Source organism: Anolis carolinensis, chromosome 2, assembly GCF_035594765.1.
Source record: "Anolis carolinensis isolate JA03-04 chromosome 2, rAnoCar3.1.pri, whole genome shotgun sequence".
Taxonomy (NCBI): domain Eukaryota; kingdom Metazoa; phylum Chordata; class Lepidosauria; order Squamata; family Dactyloidae; genus Anolis; species Anolis carolinensis.
The window spans coordinates 285,988,714-286,010,983 of record NC_085842.1 but is presented as its reverse complement, the minus strand read 5'-3'; the positions used below and the strand labels follow the sequence as shown (position 1 = coordinate 286,010,983).

Here is a 22,270-nt window from a genome sequence, read left to right as displayed (position 1 = left end):
TATCTTTGTTTTGATTGTACTTGTATTTTTTTAATCGACTAGAGAACGTACTGCAAGTTGCTTCTGGTGTGAGAGAATTGGCCGTCTACAGAGACGCTGCCCAGGGGACGCCCGAATCTGTTACCATCCTGCTAGAAGGCTTCTCTCATGACCCTGCAGGCTAGAGCTGACAGACAAGGGCTCACACTGTCTCGTGGCTTCAAATTGGCAACCTTCAGGCCCGCAACCCAACCTTCAGGTCAGCAGTTCAGCCAGCACCACTGCACCACCGCAGCTCATTATTTGCATATTTAGGGATTTGCATCCAGTCACCTCTATCTAGTAGGTTTTTAAAGCAACATCTGCATTGGGAAGATGGTGGGAAAGAGGTGAAAAAAGAAACTTTGGGTGTTGGCTTGCAATAGAGTATCTACAATAAACAATGCAATGACGCATTTGCTAGAAAAGAGTGGAATTCCCCAGTCTACTGTAGTTGGGCATGCTTTTTCACAAGAGACAAGGAAAACAGAATCCCTCGATGAGCAACAACAACAACAGCAACCTGAGATACAAGGGGAAGAGGAGGCAAGCCCACATGACCAGTTCCCCAGCATCTTAAAATAGTACAAATATATAATATAGGCTATTAAAATGGATAACAGCAGAAGCTGTTGAAATAAAAAAGAATCCCTATATGCTTTTTCAAGAAGCTTTCAAGTGTTTTCTATTGGATGCAAAATCTTTTAAATTCCTTGTACAAGACTGACCTGGTTGTTTAATTTAACATGGGTGTTTTGCTAATTTTGGATAGAAAGTTTGCTGAACCACGTTAAACTTCTCTTGTGTGTTTATTTTTTATATTACCTACCCCTAATCTTCTTATGTTGTTTTTGTCTCTGGTACCAACATTTTTGTTAAAGAAATAATGCTTAGGAATATGTCAATTTTTGTTAACTGAAGTGTACCTGTATCCTGCATATTCCTAAACTTAAATTGATATAACCTTATATAATTAGTAGATTGCGCTAAATTAATGGTTCTCAACCTGTGGGTCCCCAGATGTTTTGGCCTTCAACTCCCATAAATCCTAACAGCTGGTAAACTGTCTGGGATTTCTGGGAGTTGTAGGCCGAAACACCTGGGGACCCATAGATTGAGAACCACTGCTCTAAAGGCAAAAAAGATGGGGAAAACTAGCATTCAAGTTCGTGATACTGTACCTGGTATTGATGCCTTTCCCGTAATTTCTAGGGATTCAAGTGAAGACATTGAAAGGAGGAGGTTCTCTTCTACTAAATTCAAGGCAGTATTATGTATGCGGCACACTTTAAAGTACTCCAGATTCTGTTCAATGGCTGGTTTGATGTTTTCCAGCAGACCTTTGCAGTTCTGCAGCTTCAAATCAATATGACTGAAAACTGAGAAAAGCACAGCTAAATTCTCCAGATCATGAGTCTGAAATGCATTGATGCACTTGGCAGAAAATTGTAAATGTGGGATCTTTTCTTGACCTCTTTTACAGAGAAACGGAACTATTCTTGAATTTGGAAAGCGTCTGGGGAAATATGTCCTAAACTTATTGATATTATCTTCATCTTCTTTTATTTGTTTGGAGACGTCACTAAAGAGCCTAAAACCAGAAGCATATTCCTGGTCAACAACTGGAACCCCAAGATTGGAATAAACTGTTTCTTCTACAGACATATCAAGATTCTCTTCTTTGCCAATGGTTTTCATCACAAATCTGCTGGGTAAGAACAAAGTATCTGGATAGTCCAGAAAGAAGCGACGGATGAACCCACCTTTAGAAGAAAAGTGGTCTAAAGAAAACTCTTTTCCAGCAAGGAACTGTGAGATGATAGGAGCACAAGCAGGTGTCATGTTGCTTTGATAAGCTAACTCAGTAACAAGTTCCAGTACAAAATCACTGAATGTTGAAAGATAAACCTCCGGGAATAAAGTTAAGGTGACACTGAGAAGCTCCTGTTGTCGCAACTTCAATTCTGGAGTCTGCTGTAGATAAAGATCATTTTTTATCTGGCTTTCAAATGATTTCTCGCAACTGGGCAAACTGAGTAAGTGGGTAACTATTTGGGGTACCGCTTTGGAAGCTTCAACACAGGCGTACCTCAAAATATACTGGTAGCGGCCACTGATTTTCACAAAGGTGTTTATTTGCTGCAGATATTGTAGCCCTCTGTCCACATCTTCCTGTACATCCGAACTCAGGAGCTCATTCATCCTTAGACCTGCAAAATATTCTTGGAATGAAAGATGGAAGAATTTGTAGATTGGCCAAAGACGTTGGGCTGTGAATTTGCTCAGTAGACCAAACCAAAGAGCATCATCTCCACTCACCCCAACCTCAGACAGATCTTCTTCACTGAATTCAAAGAGGGATGTGAAGAGACCTCGCAAGGCAAGTTCACCACAGGCAGATACCGTGGCTTTCATACGATCACAGGCCTGAGGATATTTCAGTGAGGTGTATAACATGTAGGCTTTTAAAATGACCAAATCCAGGAATTTACTGCCATTAGGATTTTGAGTCCAATATGTCCCAAGAGCCACAACAAAAAGAGGAGTTTTGAACATGGAATGCATTGCTTCTTCTACTCGCAGCTGGATGAAGAAGTCTTCGACAAGTGCAGTGTTATGTGAAAATAGCTTCCTTAGCAGATAGAAGGTGCTTGTCACGGGGAAGTCTGTGATGCCCAGAATGGTTTTTGCATATTGGCGGATTTTCCCAATCCTGTTAGTACGAACTGCAATAACTAAACAGTGTTTGTTCAAGTAATTCTTTTGAATCAAGTCTTCAATGTCATAAGGAACTGCATTCATTTCATCGTAATCATCTAACAGGAACAAGATTTCATTTTTTAAATGCTTACACAAGGTCTCCAGAAACTCTTGGGTTAATACTCCTCTAAGACCCACCACCTCATTGCAAATAATGTCCACTAGACTCAGGTCACGATTTTGAGAATTCAAGGACAGATAAAACACAAGCTTGTATCTACTGAGTATGGGACAGCATCCAGAGACCCAAAGAATTGCTATTTTCCGAAGCAATGCAGTCTTTCCACTGCCGGCCTCTCCTTCTACAACTGTAATGGACTGAAAGTTTTCAAGAACCTCAGGCAGTGTGAGCTGTTGCAGTGGCAGGTTGCTGATATTTTTGGAAACAATGGCTAGGTCCCCAAAGAGAGTCTTCAAATCAATAGCAAAATGGGCAGAATCCCCAAATGGAAACATTTTCCTAAAATGAATATCATCGTATGCCCTTCTCAACTGTTCTTGAAGCAATTTATGTTCCTCAAAAGCCACATCTGTTAAAAGAGAGAGTAGAAATATGTGTGAAATGTGATGAAAAGAGCTGCTATGCTGACATAATTTCATGTCTTGAAATGGCATACTGGTTATCTTGGCAAGATTCTGCATGAAGTCACACTCTTCTCTTGACTCTTCAAATTAGAATGAACAGCTAAACATATGAGAAGTGGCATGTTTAGTGTGTCATCTGACCACGGAACCCTGGTTTGCTCAGCTTTTGAGAAGACAGGACCATAAACTAGAGTTTATTCTTGGCAGATGAATCCTGCCAACAATCTGTGCAAACACCACTGCTAATACAGAAGCCAGTATACTCATCTTAACTATCCACACTAAACCAATATGCATTAGTATTACTTTGGGATTCTTTTATTTAGGACAGGGCATTTCTCTTGAGTTATCTGTTCCTTGAATTAAGCTGTGCAGGAGAAGATTTGCTACAGCATCAGCTTCACTACAAGGTTGAAGGAAGGGTTCACTCCTTTAGACATTGCTCACCCCTACTATAAGCGTTCGGCAACTACATTCCTCTTCATCAGACATTAATTTAAGTCAGTGGAATTTACTACTAAGTAGATACACAGTAATGCACAATTAGGCAGGTGATTGGTGGCTCTCATGTCAATGGAGCAATGAATGTACTCCAGAATTTAGACTGAAATTCTAAATTTCTGCGCATACCTGCCTGGCTGATGGGGGTTGGACTAGATGCCCTTTGGGGCCTCTTCCTACTCTAGGGAAGTGTCTGGGAGTCCAGTGACGCTATCAGCGATTCTGATATTGTTTGAAGGCTAGGATACAGTATTTTGGACAACACAAATGCAGCATTTTGGACAGCACTTTTAAATTTCAGACAAAAACCTAAAGAATATTACTAACCACAGACCTAGAAGCCACTAAGTTTGGGACAGCATGAGCATGATTAGACCCACCTTAAAACCCAAGCTATACATACATTAGTCGGTATCCTGTTAGTGATATACACAGGTGTAACTCCTACCTACATATGTCATTTTTTGGTTGTTGTGGAATTCCTTTCCTTCTTCCACAACAACCAACACCACCACACCACCCCCCCGGACTTACTGCTGAGTGTCTGCAACTTGCTCATGACCATTCCATGGCTGATGGAAAGTGGAGAGTTGGAGAAACATCTGGCAATATTCCTGTTGCCGGACACAAAACGATTGCAGTATCTACTGAGAGCTCCAGAGGACCATGGCAGACCTCATCCAATAATTGAACCATTTTACATCTAGCTATGAGGATGCAACCAAACACTTCTCCAACCTCCTTCTACTTCTTTCCACCAGTCTCAGAATGGCGATGAGGAGAGGGATCCAGCTCAATGTTGAATCCATAGCTCCACATGTGGAACTGCTATGCTATGCTATGCTATGCTATGCTATGCTATGCTATGCTATGCTATGCTATGCTATGCTATGCAGGATCCCAGCTTAGGCTTTTAAAGGAACTTTGAGCCAAGTTTAAGTGGCAGAGTACTTACTAGTCATGGCAGAACTAAGCACTTCTGTATCTGCCAAATCATCTTTATGGTCCATTTGCTGGAGGAATAAATATTTAGTCAAATAAAATGCAAAAATGTTAACTAAAACACAAAATCAAATACACCTCTTAACAGCAAACCAGCTAGTCAGTAACACATTTGCCTCATTTGGATTAAGAATTAAGTTGTTTGCTTTCTCATCTGGGCCATTGAGATGAATCAATGATGTGGAAGCGGAATAGTTTCCTTGCATGTGTAAAAGAGAGAGGGGAATAAGATGTCATCAGGATGCATGAGACACCAGAACTTCCCATGATCTCTTTCAAAGGAGATATTGTGCATATGTCCCACAGCATGAGGAATAATATGGAACAATGAGAATACATATAACCAGTAGCTGCAACATCACTGTAAATTCCCAGCATGACTCTCTTATAGTAAATTCCAAGAAGGATGGGAAGGGCTGCAAAAGTGTATCTTTGAGTCCTGTCCCAAGCAAGCAGCTCATAAGAACACTATTAAATGACACCAAAATCCACAGAGAAGTGCAGCACATTAATCAAGGACTCATCATACTAGGAATACGCATGTCAGTAAGAATGCATTAAACAAGAAATACAGTGGCCTAAGTCCAACTATTAATCTGAAACATTGTGGATCTGCTGCACTAATAAAAGTTACATAACTACGATTTATCAAATATCTATTGTTTCAAAGGGTTCATTCTTGCCTGGGATAATCAACTGAATTTCGGCTACAATTTTTCATTTCTTTTGGTGTAATTTACTGACATCACAATCCTATTTAAGTTCACTCAGAATTGAGTCACCTTGAGTTCAAGGGAGCTGACTTCTTTAAAAAATGTTTTGTGGCTGCAACCAGTCTCTGTAGCAAATTGATTTGGAAGATCTCCTTGATTTGGAAGATCTCACAGAGTTACACAAGTTGAAATAGGCAAGGACAGGCTTATTTCTGTGCTGTTAGAAAACTGGACTGAATAGCTCTTGGGATCCCCTTGCAACAGTACAATTCTATGTATGGACAGGAGCTTAGACAGTGACACCCAATAGCCATTAAGACTCTGTGTAAACAAAGCTTCCTTATAAAATGGTTAGACTTCAAAGTATCGCTAGACACCATTACACCTATAACATTCTAACACTCTTGTTCTTCAACTTTTACCTTTCCATGCCATGATTCAGCCTCGGCTTCTTTATGTGTCTTCTCCAATGATGTCTTTCTCTCTGGATCTGAGTGATTACAACTGGAATAAATTTTATAAGGTTAAGATTTATCAAGTGGTATCAGCAAAAAGAATGCTTAAGTTGAGTTGCTGTAAGTTTTCCGGGCTGTGAGGATGCTTGCCATAGATGTGGATGAAATGTCAGGAGAGAATGCTTCTGGAACACGGCCATACAACCCGGAAAACTCACAACAACCCAGTGATTCTGGCTATGAAAGCCTTTGACAACACAATACTTAAGTTGCCATTTGCTCTTTGCAGAGCATTCATCTAACATGATACATTAAACAAGAAAACATGGTCATTTTGGGGTTGTTGTATGTCTTTCGGGCTGTGTGGCCATGTTCCAGAAGTATTCTCTCCTGACGTTTCGCCCACATCTATGGCAGGCATCCTCAGAGGTTGTGAGGTATGGATAAACTAAGTAAGGAAAGGAAAGAATATATATCCGTGGAGAGTCCAGGGTGTGGCAAGAGTCCTTTGTCACTGGGAGCCAGCATTAATGTTTCAGTTAATCACCCTAATTAGCATTGGAAATGTTTTGTCTCATGCCTGGGGGCATCCTTTGTTCAGTCAAGCCCTCAGAGTTTTGGATCCCATCTACTGTTTTGATTTTGGAGTTTTGTAATACTGGTAGCCAGATTTTGTTCATTTTCATGGTTTCTTCCTTTCTGTTGAAATTGTCCACATGCTTGTGGATTTCAATAGCTTCTCTGTGTAGTCTGACATGATAGTTGTTGGAATGGTCCAGCATTTTTGTGTTCTCAAATAATATCCTGTGTCCAGGCAAAACCAATCAACAATTGGGCCACACAGTTTACAGAAAACCTACACACACAGATAGATACCTTCATAAAAACTCCAACCATCACCCAAGTAAAAAAAGGAGCACAATCAAAGCCCTGACAGACCGTGCACAAAGAATCTGCGAACCTCACCTCCTCCAAGGTGAACTCAACCACCTAAACTGGGCTCTGCAGGCCAATGGATACTCCACCACAGACATCAGAAGAGCTGCAAGGCCAAGAACAAGCCATGAAAGTCAAGACAAAGATCCACCCAGAGGAAAGGTGTTCTTACCATACATCAAGGGAACCACTGACTGCATAGGCAAACTGATGAAGAAGCACAACCTACAAACTATCTACAGACCCACAAAGAAAATCCAACAAATGCTACGGTCAGCGAAGGACAAGAGGGATCCTCTCTCCTCTGCAGGAGTCTACCGGATACCATGCAGCTGTGGACAAGTATACATAGGGACCACCAAACGCAGCGCCCAAACAAGAGTCAAAGAACATGAAAGGCATTGCAGACTAATTCAACCAGATAAATCAGCCATAGCAGAGCACTTGATGAACCAGCCTGGACACAGGATATTATTTGAGAACACAAAAATGCTGGACCATTCCAACAACTATCATGTCAGACTACTCAGAGAAGCCATTGAAATCCACAAGCATGTGGACAATTTCAACAGAAAGGAAGAAACCATGAAAATGAACAAAATCTGGCTACCAGTATTACAAAACTCCAAAATCAAAACAGTAGATGGGAACCAAAACTCTGAGGGCTTGACTGAACAAAGGATGCCCCCAGGCAAGGGACAAAACATTTCCAGTGCTAATTAGGGTGATTAACTGAAACATTAATGCTGGCTCCCAGTGACAAAGGACTCTTGCCACACCCTGGACTCTCCACAGATATATATTATTTCCTTTCCTTACTTAGTTTATCCATACCTCACAACCTCTGAGGATGCCTGCCATAGATGTGGGTGAAATGTCAGGAGAGAATACTTCTGGAACATGGCCACACAGCCCGAAAGACATACAACAACCCTGTGATCCCGGCCATGAAAGCCTTCAACAACACATGGTCATTTTGCCTGGAATATGTAGCTGGCTTGGCAATAGTGGCTTTGCCCTCAGTTATATTCTTCATTTTCTTCCAGGCCGGACTCAGATCTGAACAGCCTGCTTATAAACCAAGGACCATTTCGGCTACTTAAAATTTTATGATCACAATATTTTCTGTTATCGTGTAAACTTGCAGATGTTTTTGGGTTATGTTGTCCCTGTGAGTGGGGATAATTGTGCTTGTGTACAAATTCATGTGAAAGTCATGGTGTTGAGGAAAGCTAATATCTCCCTACTGCAATTTTGTAGTCGATCCCTTGGGGTTTTTATAGGTTCCCTTTTCACACATTCTTTTTGAATGACACTGCGGTGAGCCATCTTTGAACAGTCACTTACTGAGGAAAAGCTTTAGCATGTTCTTCCCACGGATCATCATCTTCCTTCCACTCAGCTAGACATCCAGCACAGGAGAAGCACTGCACAATGTCCATCTTCCCTGCAAGAAGGTGACAGGTGATCGGGATCAGATGGGAGGAGGTCCATTGAGGTGACACCAACTCTAGTTGATGCCAATGTACCACAGGAATCCATTTCCTCTATATGACACAGTAGGAATTCCATAGTATCATTATAATACATATATTATATGAAAATATATAATCTTAGGACATAATGGAAAAAATAAATCTCTTGACAGACACCACACATCCTATTCCCACAAAATGGTGCCTAATGAAAGTAGCTTTATCTCTTGACATAGTCTTTGTTCCCATTCACTAATGGCACTATGCTCAGTCAAAGAAGGCACGCACAAACATCAATATAGGAAACTCTTACATTGGCTTAAATAAAATTCTAGTCTCTTTTCCTAACACTGCTGAATAACACTTTATTTTTAATTTTTTTTAAAGTTCTAGTAGTTTTTCTATCACCAGCAGTAGGGTTTTTGTGAAGCTAATGGTCCTTGGGCAGTGGTTCTCAACCTGGGGTCCCCAGATGTTTTTGACCTACAACTCCCAGAAATCTCAACCAGTTTACCAGCTGTTAGGATTTCTGGGAGTTGAAGGCCAAAAACATCTGGGAACCCCAGGTTGAGAACCACTGTCCTAAGGTATCAATTCAAAACCTTCACACCAAGGAGATCTCACAACAATATATTGGTGCTTGGAAAATCCGTCCCATTTTCACTCCACACCCTAATAAGAATAATAGGTAAACTCAGACAGAAATGTCAAAATTTGAGGAGAGTGACAGATACATCACTATCTCTGCTGATTTAAAAGCACAATTCCAAAACAGAGTGAGAAGTGACGGACCTGTGTAGAAAAATCCTGCTTTGGCCAAAGAAGTAGCATCTACTCGTGCTTCCGCAGGCCAGGTTTGGAAAGAGTCCAGCCTGCAGCCTTCATCTTCATAGATGTTTATTGCAAGCTCCAAGTCCCCTTTTGGAACCAAAGACATAAGCAACTTGAAAGATCATTAATTCACTGCAGTTTAAAAAACATGTATAACTACTGCATAAACATTAGCACATAATACAAAGCTTTATAAACATATACAAGTTTTGTTTTAATTTGTCAGAAGCTAACATACTGCAAGTCGCTTAAGGTGTGAGATAATTGGCCATCTACAAAGACATTACGTTGCCCAGGGGATGCCCGGATATGTTACCATCCTGCTGGGAGCCTCTCTCATGTCCCCACATGAGAAGCTAGGGCTGACAGACAGGAGCTCACCCCGTCTCGCGGATTTGAACTGCCAACCTTTAGGTCAGCAGTTTAGCTAGCACAAGAGTTTAACCCATTGCGCTACCACGGTTCTCAAGTTAAACACATGAGAATCAGTTATTTCAAAATTGCACCACACCTGTATTTACCTGAATGTGTCAGCAACAGAGTTGAACATGGAGAACTGTTGTACAAGCGTATGTGGAAAAAGGTGCATAGCACATTCATAAATTTGTGCTATGCAATGCAATTTTATTTATTTATTTATTTATTTATTTATTTATTTATTAGTCAAACTTATATGCCGCCACTCCCCTAGGGCTCGGGGTGGCTTACAAGAACAGGCTAAAATCTAACAATTTAAAAACATCTTAAAAACATCTTTTATATGGAGTATGCACAGTGCTAGCACAACATATGTCTGCTAGTGGATATTTGTGCAACATTATGATGATGTGGGAATGCAGCCACTATGCATTGTTAATTTTTCCTAGCTCAGTGGGGAAAATTGTAATACTCCCTCGTGCAGAGGAAATTTTATTTTTACATGGCAACTTTATCGTTTATTAGGCTCCACATTATTGCAGCTATTTATTAGGTGGTCTGGATTGTAACAGAAGATAATTTCTATCTGAGTTGAAACAAATCAGTGATCATCCTTGAATACAACATTTAAACTTTTTAACACTTTGTGCTAAAATATCAATGCATTGTTAAACACATCACTTATGAGTTGCAATGAACTCCACACATTTTGGGACATAATCTTTGAATTCTCTAGAACATATTTCTGAAAAAGCCATCACAACTACAAGAACTGCAATTATAATAAGGGAAGGGTGCAAAGAAATTTGTGAAATAAAGTACAATGCTCCTCTTTGCAAAAGAAAACATTAGATTTACCTCTGCCACTTACCTTTCTGTGTGCCAGATTAAATTACCGTAGATGGCCATGGGTACTTTATACAATGCACTCATTGGAGGTCTTTTGCAACCCAAGTCCAGTTGAAATAATCATATTAAGAGAAAGGTCTAGACAGTGCCTATCAGCAGTGAGCATCTGCACTCAAGTGGTTATTTTCCCCAATAGTAAGATATGTTTTATTTCTGTGTGAATCATGCTAATTACTTCAAAATTTGCATGCTCTCTGGAGCTTTGGTGTAAGGGACCTCTGGAAGGAATGATTTTGCCAACATTGCTATTTGGCATCAAATTGTACTCCAAAGGGTTTCTGAAACTCAGGAATTGGGGCACAAAGATCTCCAGTTAGAAAAGACAACACAACACAAAGCTCAACACAAAGACTTTGGAATCACATAAAGTTAGCATTAGCATGAGCACTCGCACTGTTATTTAAACTGTAGTAGGCACTGAACTATAGGATTTTCACTGTATACCTGGATCAGAGTCCAATATCTTCCCAGTGCATGGAGTAAAATGCTTTGCCTAAAATCAAAGTAAATAAATAAATAAATATTGAAGTGCCTCTATTCATTATAATCTTTGTACTTTTGCCACTTTTGCAGGCCCATATTGAATTTAATGTTAAGATTGAAAAGAAAATTGCCACATGGACTACTCTGAATAGGCGTGATTCCTGTAACTGCTTCTCTACTTCCACAAACAGGGACTCACAGATGTTTAGCTGGACAGCTGTCAGGTTTGCATTCTTACCCTGAGATTCCTCCCCTTCAACCTGAGAGTCAGAGAAAAGGGTCCAGACCAGACATGGGCAAACTTCGGCCCTCCAGGTGTTTTAGACTGACTCTCACAATTTCTAACCGCCAGTAGAGACTGTTAGGAATTATGGGAGTTGAAGTCCAAAACACCTGGAGGGTTGAAGTTTGCCCATGGTTAGTCAGGACCCTCTGATGTGAGAACACTAATTGTCTTTTGAATATTTCAATACTGTGAAGGCAAAGAAGGATACCGTAAGGCCGACAAATCCACAGTAGTTTTGAATATACTCCTTAATTTCATCTCTTGTCTTCTCCTTTTGAAGAAACTCACATCTATAAAATAGCAAACAAATAATTATTGACAACTTTTAAAAACATTTTGAAAAGGTTTCAAAAAATTACAGTTAATTGATTCTGTGGATTTTTATGTTGCCGTGGATTTTTTTTGAATGTGAGTTATATTTTATGATCTGAATGAAGCTTTGTCAAGGTGAGACACTGAAAGACTGTAAATGATTTCTGTAGAGCTTTCCTTGTCTGGGGCACATCGTGACAAGCATTTCCGGCAGGAAGCTGAAGGGCTTCTCCTATTCCCTGTTCTCAATGCAACTCAAAATAAGGAGTGCCCTCCAGGACCTTGGAAATGCTTCAGTTGGAGTGTTTCCAAGTTGAAAGGAATCATTATTACAAAGATAGAGCTCACACACACAAACACACACACCATATTGACATACTGGATCTCAACCAACATGACACCAAATCTTGGCATAAAATCTGGCAGTCCTTGATCATATATCAAGCTGTGCTAGTACAATCTTCAGTCCCACCCTTTAATTCTGAACATGCCAACCATTTCCAGCGATTGCCTGTTATTTGTTTGATGTCTTTTTATGATGTTTTTAAATTCTATTAGTTTTATTGTTTTATTATATTGCATTGCCTTTGTTTTTAACTGTGTCACTCTGTAACTTGTTTTACTGGGCCTGGGCCCCATGTAAGTTGCCCCGAGTTCCTTTGGGGAGATGGTGCCAGGATATAAGAATAAAGTTATTATTATTAAATATGTGCCTATTTTGACTTCCATGTTGTCACTATTATAAAGGGATGATGTGCAAATTACTCACTCTGGGAACCATTTTGCATGTTCTTTCCAAGGATCATCACCATCTTCCCAATTCCCCAAACATCCACTGCAGGCAAAGCACTGAACGGTGTCTTTAATACCTACACGTAAAAATAATATAAAAAAGAAGAGACTTCCCATAATCCCTTGGAAAAAAATATACATTTGGATAAACATTGTAAACAGGAGCAAAACAATATAAATATAGGAAATATCCCATAATGGCGCCAGCAGTAGCAAAATCTCTGTCACTTCTTGACTGAAGGCATGGTAGTCAATTACCTAAAGCAAGGCCAGTATGGTAGTAAATCAGGTTTGGGCAGGAAATTGTTATAACAATAACATGGCCACTGTGATGGACTGGATGAGGATGAACAAACTGAAGCTTAATCCTGACAAGACAGAGGTCGTCCAGGTCAGTCGCACGTCAGATTGGAGTATAGAGCGGCAACCTGTGCTTGATGGGGTTGCATTCCCTCTGAAGACACAGGTCCGCAGTCTGGGGGTCCTCCTGGATTCAGTGCTGACGTTTGATGCACAGGTGTCGTTGGTGGCTGGAAGGGCCTTCGCACAACTAAAACCTGTGCACCAGCTGAGACCGTACCTCTACATGGGGCTGCCCTTGAAGACGGTCCGGAAACTTTAACTTACAGGGACCGGTCAACATCCCCTGTTTAAGGAACTCCATTGCTTGCCGTTCATTTTCCGGTCCCAATTCATGGTGCAGGTTATCACCTACAAAGCCTTGAACGGTTTGGGGCCTGCCTACCTTTGTGATCACATTTCCCCCTATGAATGTGTGCAATCTCTTTGATCTTCGGGGGAGGACCTCTTCCTTCTCCCGCCTCCGTCACAAGCGTGGCTTGTGGGGATGAGGGAGAGGACCTTCTCCGTGGTGGCCCCTCAGCTCTGGAACTCGCTCCCCAGGGAGATTTGGCAAGCACATACCCTGTTAGCCTTTAGGAAAAGTTTTAAAACTTGACTTTTCCGGTGTGCTTTTGAAGAATGAATAACTAATCCCCATGTCAGGTCCTGTCTCAGTGTCAACCTGTTTTTCTGATGCACTTTATTTCGTCCCTCAGTTAAGAATAACCTCATTGTTATCCCACCCCGAGTTTCTTACTAAATGCAGCACTTTATCTATCTACCTCACCCACAGGTTTTATAATTTTCACTCCTTGTAATTTGGCCCAGATCGCCTTCGTTTAAGTTTTTTGTACTGCTTTTATACTATGTTTTATTATGCTATTGTTATTATTTTATTGTTTTACTATATTAGTTTTGTATGCATTTTCTTTTGTTTCATTGTAATTGTCTGGGCTTGGCTCCATGTTAGCCGCCCCAAGTGCCTTCGGGGACATGGAGGTGGGGTACAAAATTAAGTTATTATTGTTGTTGTTGTTATTATTATCATTATTATTATTATTATTATTATTATTATTATGTTTTCTGATGCAACTTTTGGATTTCCACCTTCAGGCACTCTGGACTTTCTCTAAAGACACAAACTAATTCTGCCAACCTAGCGGTTTGAAAGCATACAATGTGAGTAGATCAATAGGTACCGTCTTGGCAGGAAGGTAAAAAGGAGCCCCATGCAGACATGCCAGCAAAAAGATCAGACATGGCTACAACAACAGGCTCCTCAGCATGGAAAATGGAACAAGAATACCTCCCCATGGCCGGAGTTGAGCATTGCCTCCTGATGCCAGAGATGAAAAAGGGGAAAGCCTTTACCTTATCTGTGTATTGTGTGTCATTATTCATCATGTAAAAAAGCATTGAATGTTTGCCTATATATGTACTGGGGAGATAAAGCAGAATATAAATAATGTGTATTATTATTATTATTATTATTATTATTATTATTATTAGATATTTTAAATATCTTCATCCAATAATGTTCACTGGGCTAAACTTCTACTTGGTAATCTTTCTTTTACCTATTCAGCCAGAATCCTCCAGAGCAGCAATTTCCAAACTTTAGCCCTCCAGGTGTTTTCAACTTCAACTCCCAGAAGCCTCCTTTGGCCTAAGAGGTCTAAGAGTCTAGGAGCTGAAGTACAAAACATGTGGAGGACCAGAATTTGGGGATCAATGCTCAATGGGATTCTGAAAATTGCAGTAAAAGCGTAACTTTTTTAGGTACCGCAAATACCACACTAAAGTAATGCACTTATCAATCAAACATGCTCTTAATATGGCAAACGTTTCTTAAACTGAGAGACATTAACTTTCAAAAGACAATGATAATCAAAGTGTAGGAATTGATCATTATTTAAAGCAACTCTGTGCAGTCATGCCGGCCACATGACCTTGGAGGTGTCTATGGACAACGCCGGCTCTTCAGCTTAGAAATGGAGACGAGCACCAACCCCCAGAGTCGGTCACGACTGGACTTAACATCAGGGGAAACCTTTACCTTTACTAATTTATGAACATAAAACATTTCTTCAGGATAAGAACACTTTAAAATTACCTGTGAAGAAAAATCCAGCTTTAGCTAGCAGATCAGGCTGAGCTTCTCTGGCATAGGAAGGCCAGTCAGCAAAGGACTGAAGCCTTGACTCCAGATCTTTATAAGTGACTCCTGAATAACGCCTCCTTGGATACAGAACTCTAATTTCATACTTGGGGATGTTACCAACCTCCTTCCCTAAAATAAATGCGCACTGAGACCAATATTTCTTGTGTTCTACATAAGGAGATCGTTTGATGCTTCTTGCAAGCAAAACCAGCCCACAGCAAAAACACTGTATTGCCGTCTTAGTGCCGGTGTGATAGAAGCCCGCAGCAGCCATCTCTAAGGGGGCCCAGGTGGATAGAGCGTTGCCAGGTGGTTGCGACAGGAAGGTTTTCAGCCTTTGGACTTCACTTCTCATTGAAGAGTTAAACCCTCTTTGATGTTCCTTGCGAATTTGCTGGTATTCCTCTTCCATTTCTTTTGCCAACATGTCAAAATCAAAGTTAGCATGAGGGTAGGAAGCTTTTAGATAAGACATGTCCAGCTCAGTGAAGTTACTGCTAGGACCTTCTGCAGAACTTTCCTGGGTAGAAGTAGCCATTCTGTAAAAAAAATAAAATAACAAAGGTGGAAGAGTTATAGATCTCTTGTCTCATAATTTATGTTCTACCTTGCAGATGCACCTAATTGGAGGGATTATACTCCCTCCGAGGACACTGGTCTGCAGTCTGGGGGTTGTCTTGGATTCATTGCTGACGCTTGAGGCTCAGGTGTCAGCGGTGGTCGGAAGGGCCTTCTCACAGTTAAAACTTGTGCACCAGCTGCGACCATACCTCAAAAAGCCTGACTTGCCCACGGTCATCCATGTCTTAGTTACATCCAGAATGGACTATTGCAATGCACTCTACGTGGAGCTGCCTTTGAAGACGACTTGGAAACTGCAGTTAGTGCAAAGATAGGCAGCCAGAATATTAAGCTTTAGGGAGAATACCATGCCCCTTTAAAAGCAGCTCCATTGGCTCCTGATGAGTTTCCAGGCCCAATTCAAAGTGCAGGTGATGACCTATCAAGCCCTATACGCTTCGGGTCCAACCTATCTTCGAGACCACATCTCCTTCTATGAACCAGCACTGACATTAAGATCTGCTGGGCAGGCCCTTCTCTTGGTCCCACTACCATCTCAAGTACAGTTGGTGGGGATGAGATGGAGGGCCTTCTCGGTGGTGGCTCCCTGGCTCTGGAATGCCCTCCCTAAAGAAATTAGATTAGCCCCCACTTTTCAAGCCTTTCAGGCTCTTTAGACAGGCCTTTAATCCTGTGTAATCTATAGTCAATTTGAGGAACCACTGCTCCGCACTTGGATTGTTACGGATAGTCGGCCTTCCACAGGTTCTACTGCGTTTTAGGAATTTTTATAATTTTATGTTCTTACAATTTTATTAGTGGGATTTTATATGCACTGTTGATTTTACTTATGTCTTTGTATTTATACTTGTATATTGTTTTTACATAGGGCACTTGGAGTGCTTCTGTGAGCTGCCCCGAGTCCCTTAGAGGAGATGGTGGCGCTTTACAAATAAAGACTATGATGATGAGGATGATGATGATGATGATGATGATGATTATTATTATTTGAGGAACCTTACACTGGAATTCAGGGAGGGCTGGATTCACTCCCAGGCATTAGTTTTCTTGTCAACTTACTCATGAATAAGTCCTATTGAATTAATTGCATTCAGATTTTCAACAGTCATGAAAAAGATTTCATCAATACAATTTAAGTTCACAATCATGCTAGGAGGTTAATTGGTTTTCTAGACATTGATATGAAAACATTTCCCCTCAATTGGACAAGTAGGTACCAAGGAATTGGGTAAGTAACCTATTTTGAATAAGTTGCCACAGACAACTGTCTTTAGGTGTCATGAAAAGACAATGAATTGTTAACTTGCTGATTTAATAATATTTTTTTCACATCATGTAATAAAATAATTGCTACAGATTGGGTGTTCCGCTATGTTCCAACAATATGAGAAAATGAGAAAAGATGGCAGAATAAAAAGTAGCTTAAATAAAGAAAACTGAGAACTAATCTTTAGCAAGGGAAAATATATATCTGTATATTTATTTATACACATGGCATTTGTGTTGGACTAGGATTCCAGGAGACTAAGGTTCAAATCCCTGATCAGCCATGGAAACCTTCTGGGTGATCTTAGGTAACTCTCACTCTCTCAGCCTTAAAGGCAATGCCAACTTTCTTCTAAACTAATTATGAGAAGAAAAGCTTAGAATAGAGTCATCATATCTGGGAATTGATTTGCAACATCACAAAGGCACATGGATTCTCCATGAATCACTGCTTTTTCTCCCTTTTCTGGATGGAGCCCGACCAGAAGTACATATACTTCGTGTAATGGGATGTAATGAAGTATGAATTTTTGGTTTACAGATGTTATGTTTAATTGTGTGTTTGTGTTTTAAAAGGGTAAGTATTACAATTATTGCATTTCAGCACTCAGAGGCTGGTTGCCATGGAGAAGTAGGCAGAGCCAACTGCCATTTTGTTGAAGTGCAGAGTTTTAAAAAAGGGATTCAGTCTGTGCTCTGATGAGGCACAGGGAAGATTGATCCTAGGTTGAGGGGATCAAGGAGACTCAATGGTTCATTTTGAGTCGGTTTAAAATAAGTTTGGTGACTTATTTAATGTAGTCTGTGTCCTGGTAAGGAACAGAGAATCTGTGATCGTATATCACAGGGGGGACTGCGGTTTAAAAGTAGCAGAGGAAGAAGTTCTAACTACTTTAAGTAAAAGAAGTGACACTTTAGGGAGTTTGACTCACCTCATTCTAGTATTGTAACTGTTACTAAAAGTGCCTCTAAGTGAGAAACATCATTGTAACCACTAAGCTCTGTGCCTGAATAAACTTGTTATTGTTCCTCCAACATCTAAGCCTCTGTCGTATATATTATAAACCAAGTTGCGTTACCATCTAAAGTGAATAAGAAGAAGGGGAAAAAAAGTAAAAGGTCTCCTCTCTGAGTCTTTGGTGGGTGCATCTTCGCATGGGCTCCATCCAGAAAGGGAAGAACAAGCAGTGCAGGATGGGCAAAGTAGCCCATATGATGAGGTTGTTTAAGGCACGTAAGTATAAGTCTAGAAATTTTAGTCAAAATATCAACCCAAAAAACTGAATCCATGGGTCAATGTGAATACTGCATCTTTAATCCAAAAAGGACCCATCCCCTTCTCTGAGTAAAGTGGTGAAAGGCGGGAGCTTAGTTCTTCATGAGAGAACCAAAAAGAAGCACCGAGATATACTACTCTTTATATTGTGGTGCCATCTCTGGTCTTTTTGAAAGCCTGGACAGGGAAATGGCAGTAGGAGACAGAGGTAGCTGGCCCCCTGAGGTGGCATTAGTGCTTTTCCCTTGCTGCAGAATGACCTCAACTTATCACAGGTCATATCAAATTCATAATTTTGGACCCAAAACTTGCCTTCAGCTTATACATGAGGTCAACTTATAATGCATGGATAAACTGTAGAGTCTCACTTATCCAACATAAACAGGCCGGCAGAATGTTGGAAAAGCGAAAATGTTAGATAATAAGGAGGGATGATGGAAAAGCCTATTAAATGTCAAATTACATTATAATTTTACAAATTAAGCACCAAAACATCATATTTTACAACAAGTCTACCATTTGTTTGGAAGCGTGGCTGCACTTGTGTTGATGTTGGGCGTGTTGGCCCACTGCACATTGCTGCCTAGAGAAACCGCTGTGGATCCGGGCGGAAGGCAGATTGCGTTGGATAATACAGACTGTTGGATAAGACAAGGTTGGATAAGTGACACTTTACTGTATACAGATAAGTAACCTGGGGCGTGGGAACAATTTGGATACGGATTGAGACCAGGACCGTTCAAATTTTGTTTCCTCCTTAATAGGTCTGTAAATCCACTGTCCATGGGAGCAGCTAACAATGTATTTTAAGACGCAATCAAGCTAGAAGATGTGGAGGCAAAACAGAAGATGTGTTGATATTAAACCTGAGGTGGGCTAAGTCACATTAAAGTGATAGTTTCCACTCAAAGGTAGATATGGGGAACTGTAAAACAAAAAGACTTACAGGGAAAAAAGCATTGGTAATACACAGGAGGAAGATATGCAGGATAGGAGGGCATAGTTGCAAATAGATTCCATTCCTATTTGCTACCATGCCTTCCTACCCTGCATTGTAAACATTATAATGTAATTTAAATAGTAAGTGAATTATCCTGGTATGTTATCCTTGTCAGAGTTTTATATTATTTGGGTCATTTCTTATGTGAAAATGAATAAGTGTTTGCAAGAATCATGTCCCATCTATGTTTGATCAGCAATCAAGACACCTGCTTAAGATTGAGGGCTATTAATAGAGACTGAGTAAGACTTGTGTTAGTGGTGTTGTTGTAAAGAGTAGTGTGTGGTGGTGTTGCGTGTTAATGTTATATGAAGATGCTGTGATGGTGGCAAAGACGGTATTGCTGCTGAAAAGCTACTGAAGTGGAACCGAAGAGCGGTTTGAAGACTGAGAGTCCAGAAGCCAGAAAGGTTAAAGCTTAGAGATAAGAAAGCTTTGTTTTGCTGCTGATAAAAGCAAAGGACTGTGTTTTGTATGTTTTGTTTATATAAATCTTTCTTTACCAAAGGACAGTTTGTTTTGGGGTTTTTTCTCCTTGGACGAGGGTGCAACTTCCGCAGAAGGGGTTGAGAGTTTGGAACCCAATTTGCTAGCTGCGACAATCCTAATGCACATTATAAATAAATTATGCATTCAACCACTGGTGATGGGAATATGTGCTGAAGAATGGCAGCACACACACATAACTGCAGTACCAGAAACTCAACAAACAAAACATGCCAGGACTTGAGCTTACCTTTTTCCAGATTGTTGACCCAATGACCAAATGCTGCAGAAATCAGTAAAAACAAAGAGAGTACTTCTTCGCAATGACAAACATCTGAAAGCCTTTCCTTTCCAGGAAGGAGGAAGTGAAATGTTCTAAAATGTCTGACTCAAGAGATTTTATGTACAAAGGGCAAACAGAAGGTTTTTCTTGAGTGTGACACAACTGCCAGTGGGTGCATCTACCGGGAATTGTGGTGAAACTACTTTATTGGGACATTCCCACAATAGAAACTGTTTCACTTTCATTTGCTGCTACAAAAGTTCACTATTTTAAAAATAAGATGATTTAATTATTTAAAAAACCTTCTTTGCAGCAATGCAGTACTGGCTCATATTCAGCCTATAATCAACAATAAACCCAAGGTACTTTTCACATGTAGTACTGCTGAGGAAATTATTATATCTCATCCTATAAAACTGTGCATTGGGTTTTCGTGGCATATGTGTAGAATGTTGCATTTATATTATCAAAATATCATAGGGAACCTTATCAAATGTTTTGCTGAAATCCAGATAAATGATATCAATGGCATTACCACCATCTACTAAACTACTGACCCACTCAAAAAAAGAATGTAGGATTTGTTCAGATAAACCAATGGTGCCCACTACATTGTCATCAAGATACTTACAGGCAGACTCCTGTATAATCTGTTCTAATATATTTCCTGGTGTTGAGGTCAGGACAACTTGCCTATACTTTCCTGGATCTTTATTTATTTTGCCTTTTTGAAGACAGGGACAATGTGTGCTAATTTCCAGTCCTTTGGCACCTCACTCATTCTCTAAGAGTTCTCAAAATGATGGTAAGTGTTTCTATGGGAAAAAAACTACAACAGAATAGTTGTACACAGTACAACTGAAAAGTATTACCTTGAAAAATCAGTCTGTTGGTAGAAATAAAAAGAACGAGGAAGAAGGAGAAAAATTTGAAACACCCTGTTCTTAGCCAAATGTCATTTTGATCTTGGAAAAAGAAGTGACAAGTACTGCAGTAAAAACCATGAATCCCTGAAACATTTGGACAGGCTGGATAAACCACAAATCTTCTTGTTGTAATCTAGTATCAAAAATTGACAAAATTATTTTCGAATAAAATATAGAGGCAAAACAGAAATCGTTCATTCCTTTCCTGGCCCTTTACTGGAATTCCGCCTTCCCCCGTTTTCTACTTTTGTGACTTTATCATCTTGTTGAGGGCATACTGCAGTCTGGTTTTGGTTTATTTGGTTTATTTACACCAGTTCCTCTGTTTTTCAATCCACATTCTCCTACAATGTTTGTTTATACTATTTCATATCATTTTGAGCAAGTCTTGAAGCATCTAGAGAAAATGTGTTTTTCAAGCAACAAAACTTGAACTCATTCTGAAAATGTAACCTTTATCTATCAATTTTTCATTTTAAAGAATCCCCATGGCTGGAAGAAATTGCATGGATAGTATTCTATGTATGAATGTGTTGTCGAAGGTTTTCATGACAGGAATCACTGTGTTGCTGTGAGTTTTTTGGGCTGTATGGGCATGTTCCAGAAGCATTATCTTCTGACATTTTGTCCACATCTATGGCAGTCATCTTCAGAGGTTGTGAGGTCTGATGGAAACTAGGCAAAGAGGGTTTATATATCTGTGGAAAGTCCAGGTGGGGAGAAAGAACTCTTGTCTGTTTGAAGCAAGTGTGAATGTTGCAAATGGCCAGCTTGATTAGCATTTAATGGCCTTGCAGATTCAAAGCCTGGCGGCTTCTTGCCTGAGGGAATAATACAATCACAGAGTTGGAAGAGGCCTCATGGGGCATCCTGTCCAACTCCTGGCCAAGAAGCTGGAAAATCGCATTCAAAGCACTCCCAACAGATGGCCATCCAGCCTCTGCATAAAAGCCTCCAAAGAAGGAGCCTCCACCATACTCGAGGGCTGACAGTTTCACTGCCGACAGTTCTCAGTGAGGAAGTTCTTCCTAATGTTCAGGTGGAATCGCCTTTCCTGTAGTTTGAAGCCATTGTTCCGCGTCCTAGTCTGCAGGGATGCAGAAAACAGGAGTTGTCTCAGAGCAATTTCTGAAACATATGACATAATGCAGCCTCACAGTTATCTATTATTCTGATTTTGATCGCAAGACATTGCTATTCTACATTTAATAAAGAAACCCATTATAGAATTCCTCACCAAAAAGGACAGAGCACCTACCTTCAATCTTTCCATTGCTTACCTAATTAGCCAAAAGCAATTTTAACTTCTTTTTTTAGAAATCTAATCTTCTATCTTAAACCTGTGTCACCACTGGAGAAATTATACTGTTTAGCCGGTATTGCACCACCTGACATCCGCCGGGAAGTAGCAGCCAATAATGAAAGGACCAAGGCAGTGATATCTTCGGCCCATCCCGTTTGAATATCAGCCAG

General features: G+C 40.3%; 1 protein-coding gene across 1 annotated transcript in view; it reads right to left on the bottom strand.

The window, feature by feature from the left end:
• Positions 1 to 20,623, bottom strand: part of naip (NLR family apoptosis inhibitory protein) — a 29,783-nt gene extending 9,160 nt beyond the window's left edge. Inside the window, exons 1-10 of the mRNA XM_008102974.3 lie at positions 19,839 to 20,623; positions 14,931 to 15,517; positions 12,453 to 12,552; positions 11,580 to 11,661; positions 11,047 to 11,095; positions 9,238 to 9,363; positions 8,318 to 8,417; positions 6,002 to 6,083; positions 4,820 to 4,877; positions 1,200 to 3,308 (exon numbers count right to left, since the gene is read on the bottom strand). Of these exons, the coding sequence (XP_008101181.2) occupies positions 1,200 to 3,308; positions 4,820 to 4,877; positions 6,002 to 6,083; positions 8,318 to 8,417; positions 9,238 to 9,363; positions 11,047 to 11,095; positions 11,580 to 11,661; positions 12,453 to 12,552; positions 14,931 to 15,516 (3,292 nt within the window). The 5' untranslated portion in view covers position 15,517; positions 19,839 to 20,623. The remainder of the gene's footprint in view (positions 1 to 1,199; positions 3,309 to 4,819; positions 4,878 to 6,001; positions 6,084 to 8,317; positions 8,418 to 9,237; positions 9,364 to 11,046; positions 11,096 to 11,579; positions 11,662 to 12,452; positions 12,553 to 14,930; positions 15,518 to 19,838) is intronic.
• Positions 20,624 to 22,270: the final 1,647 nt, after the last annotated feature.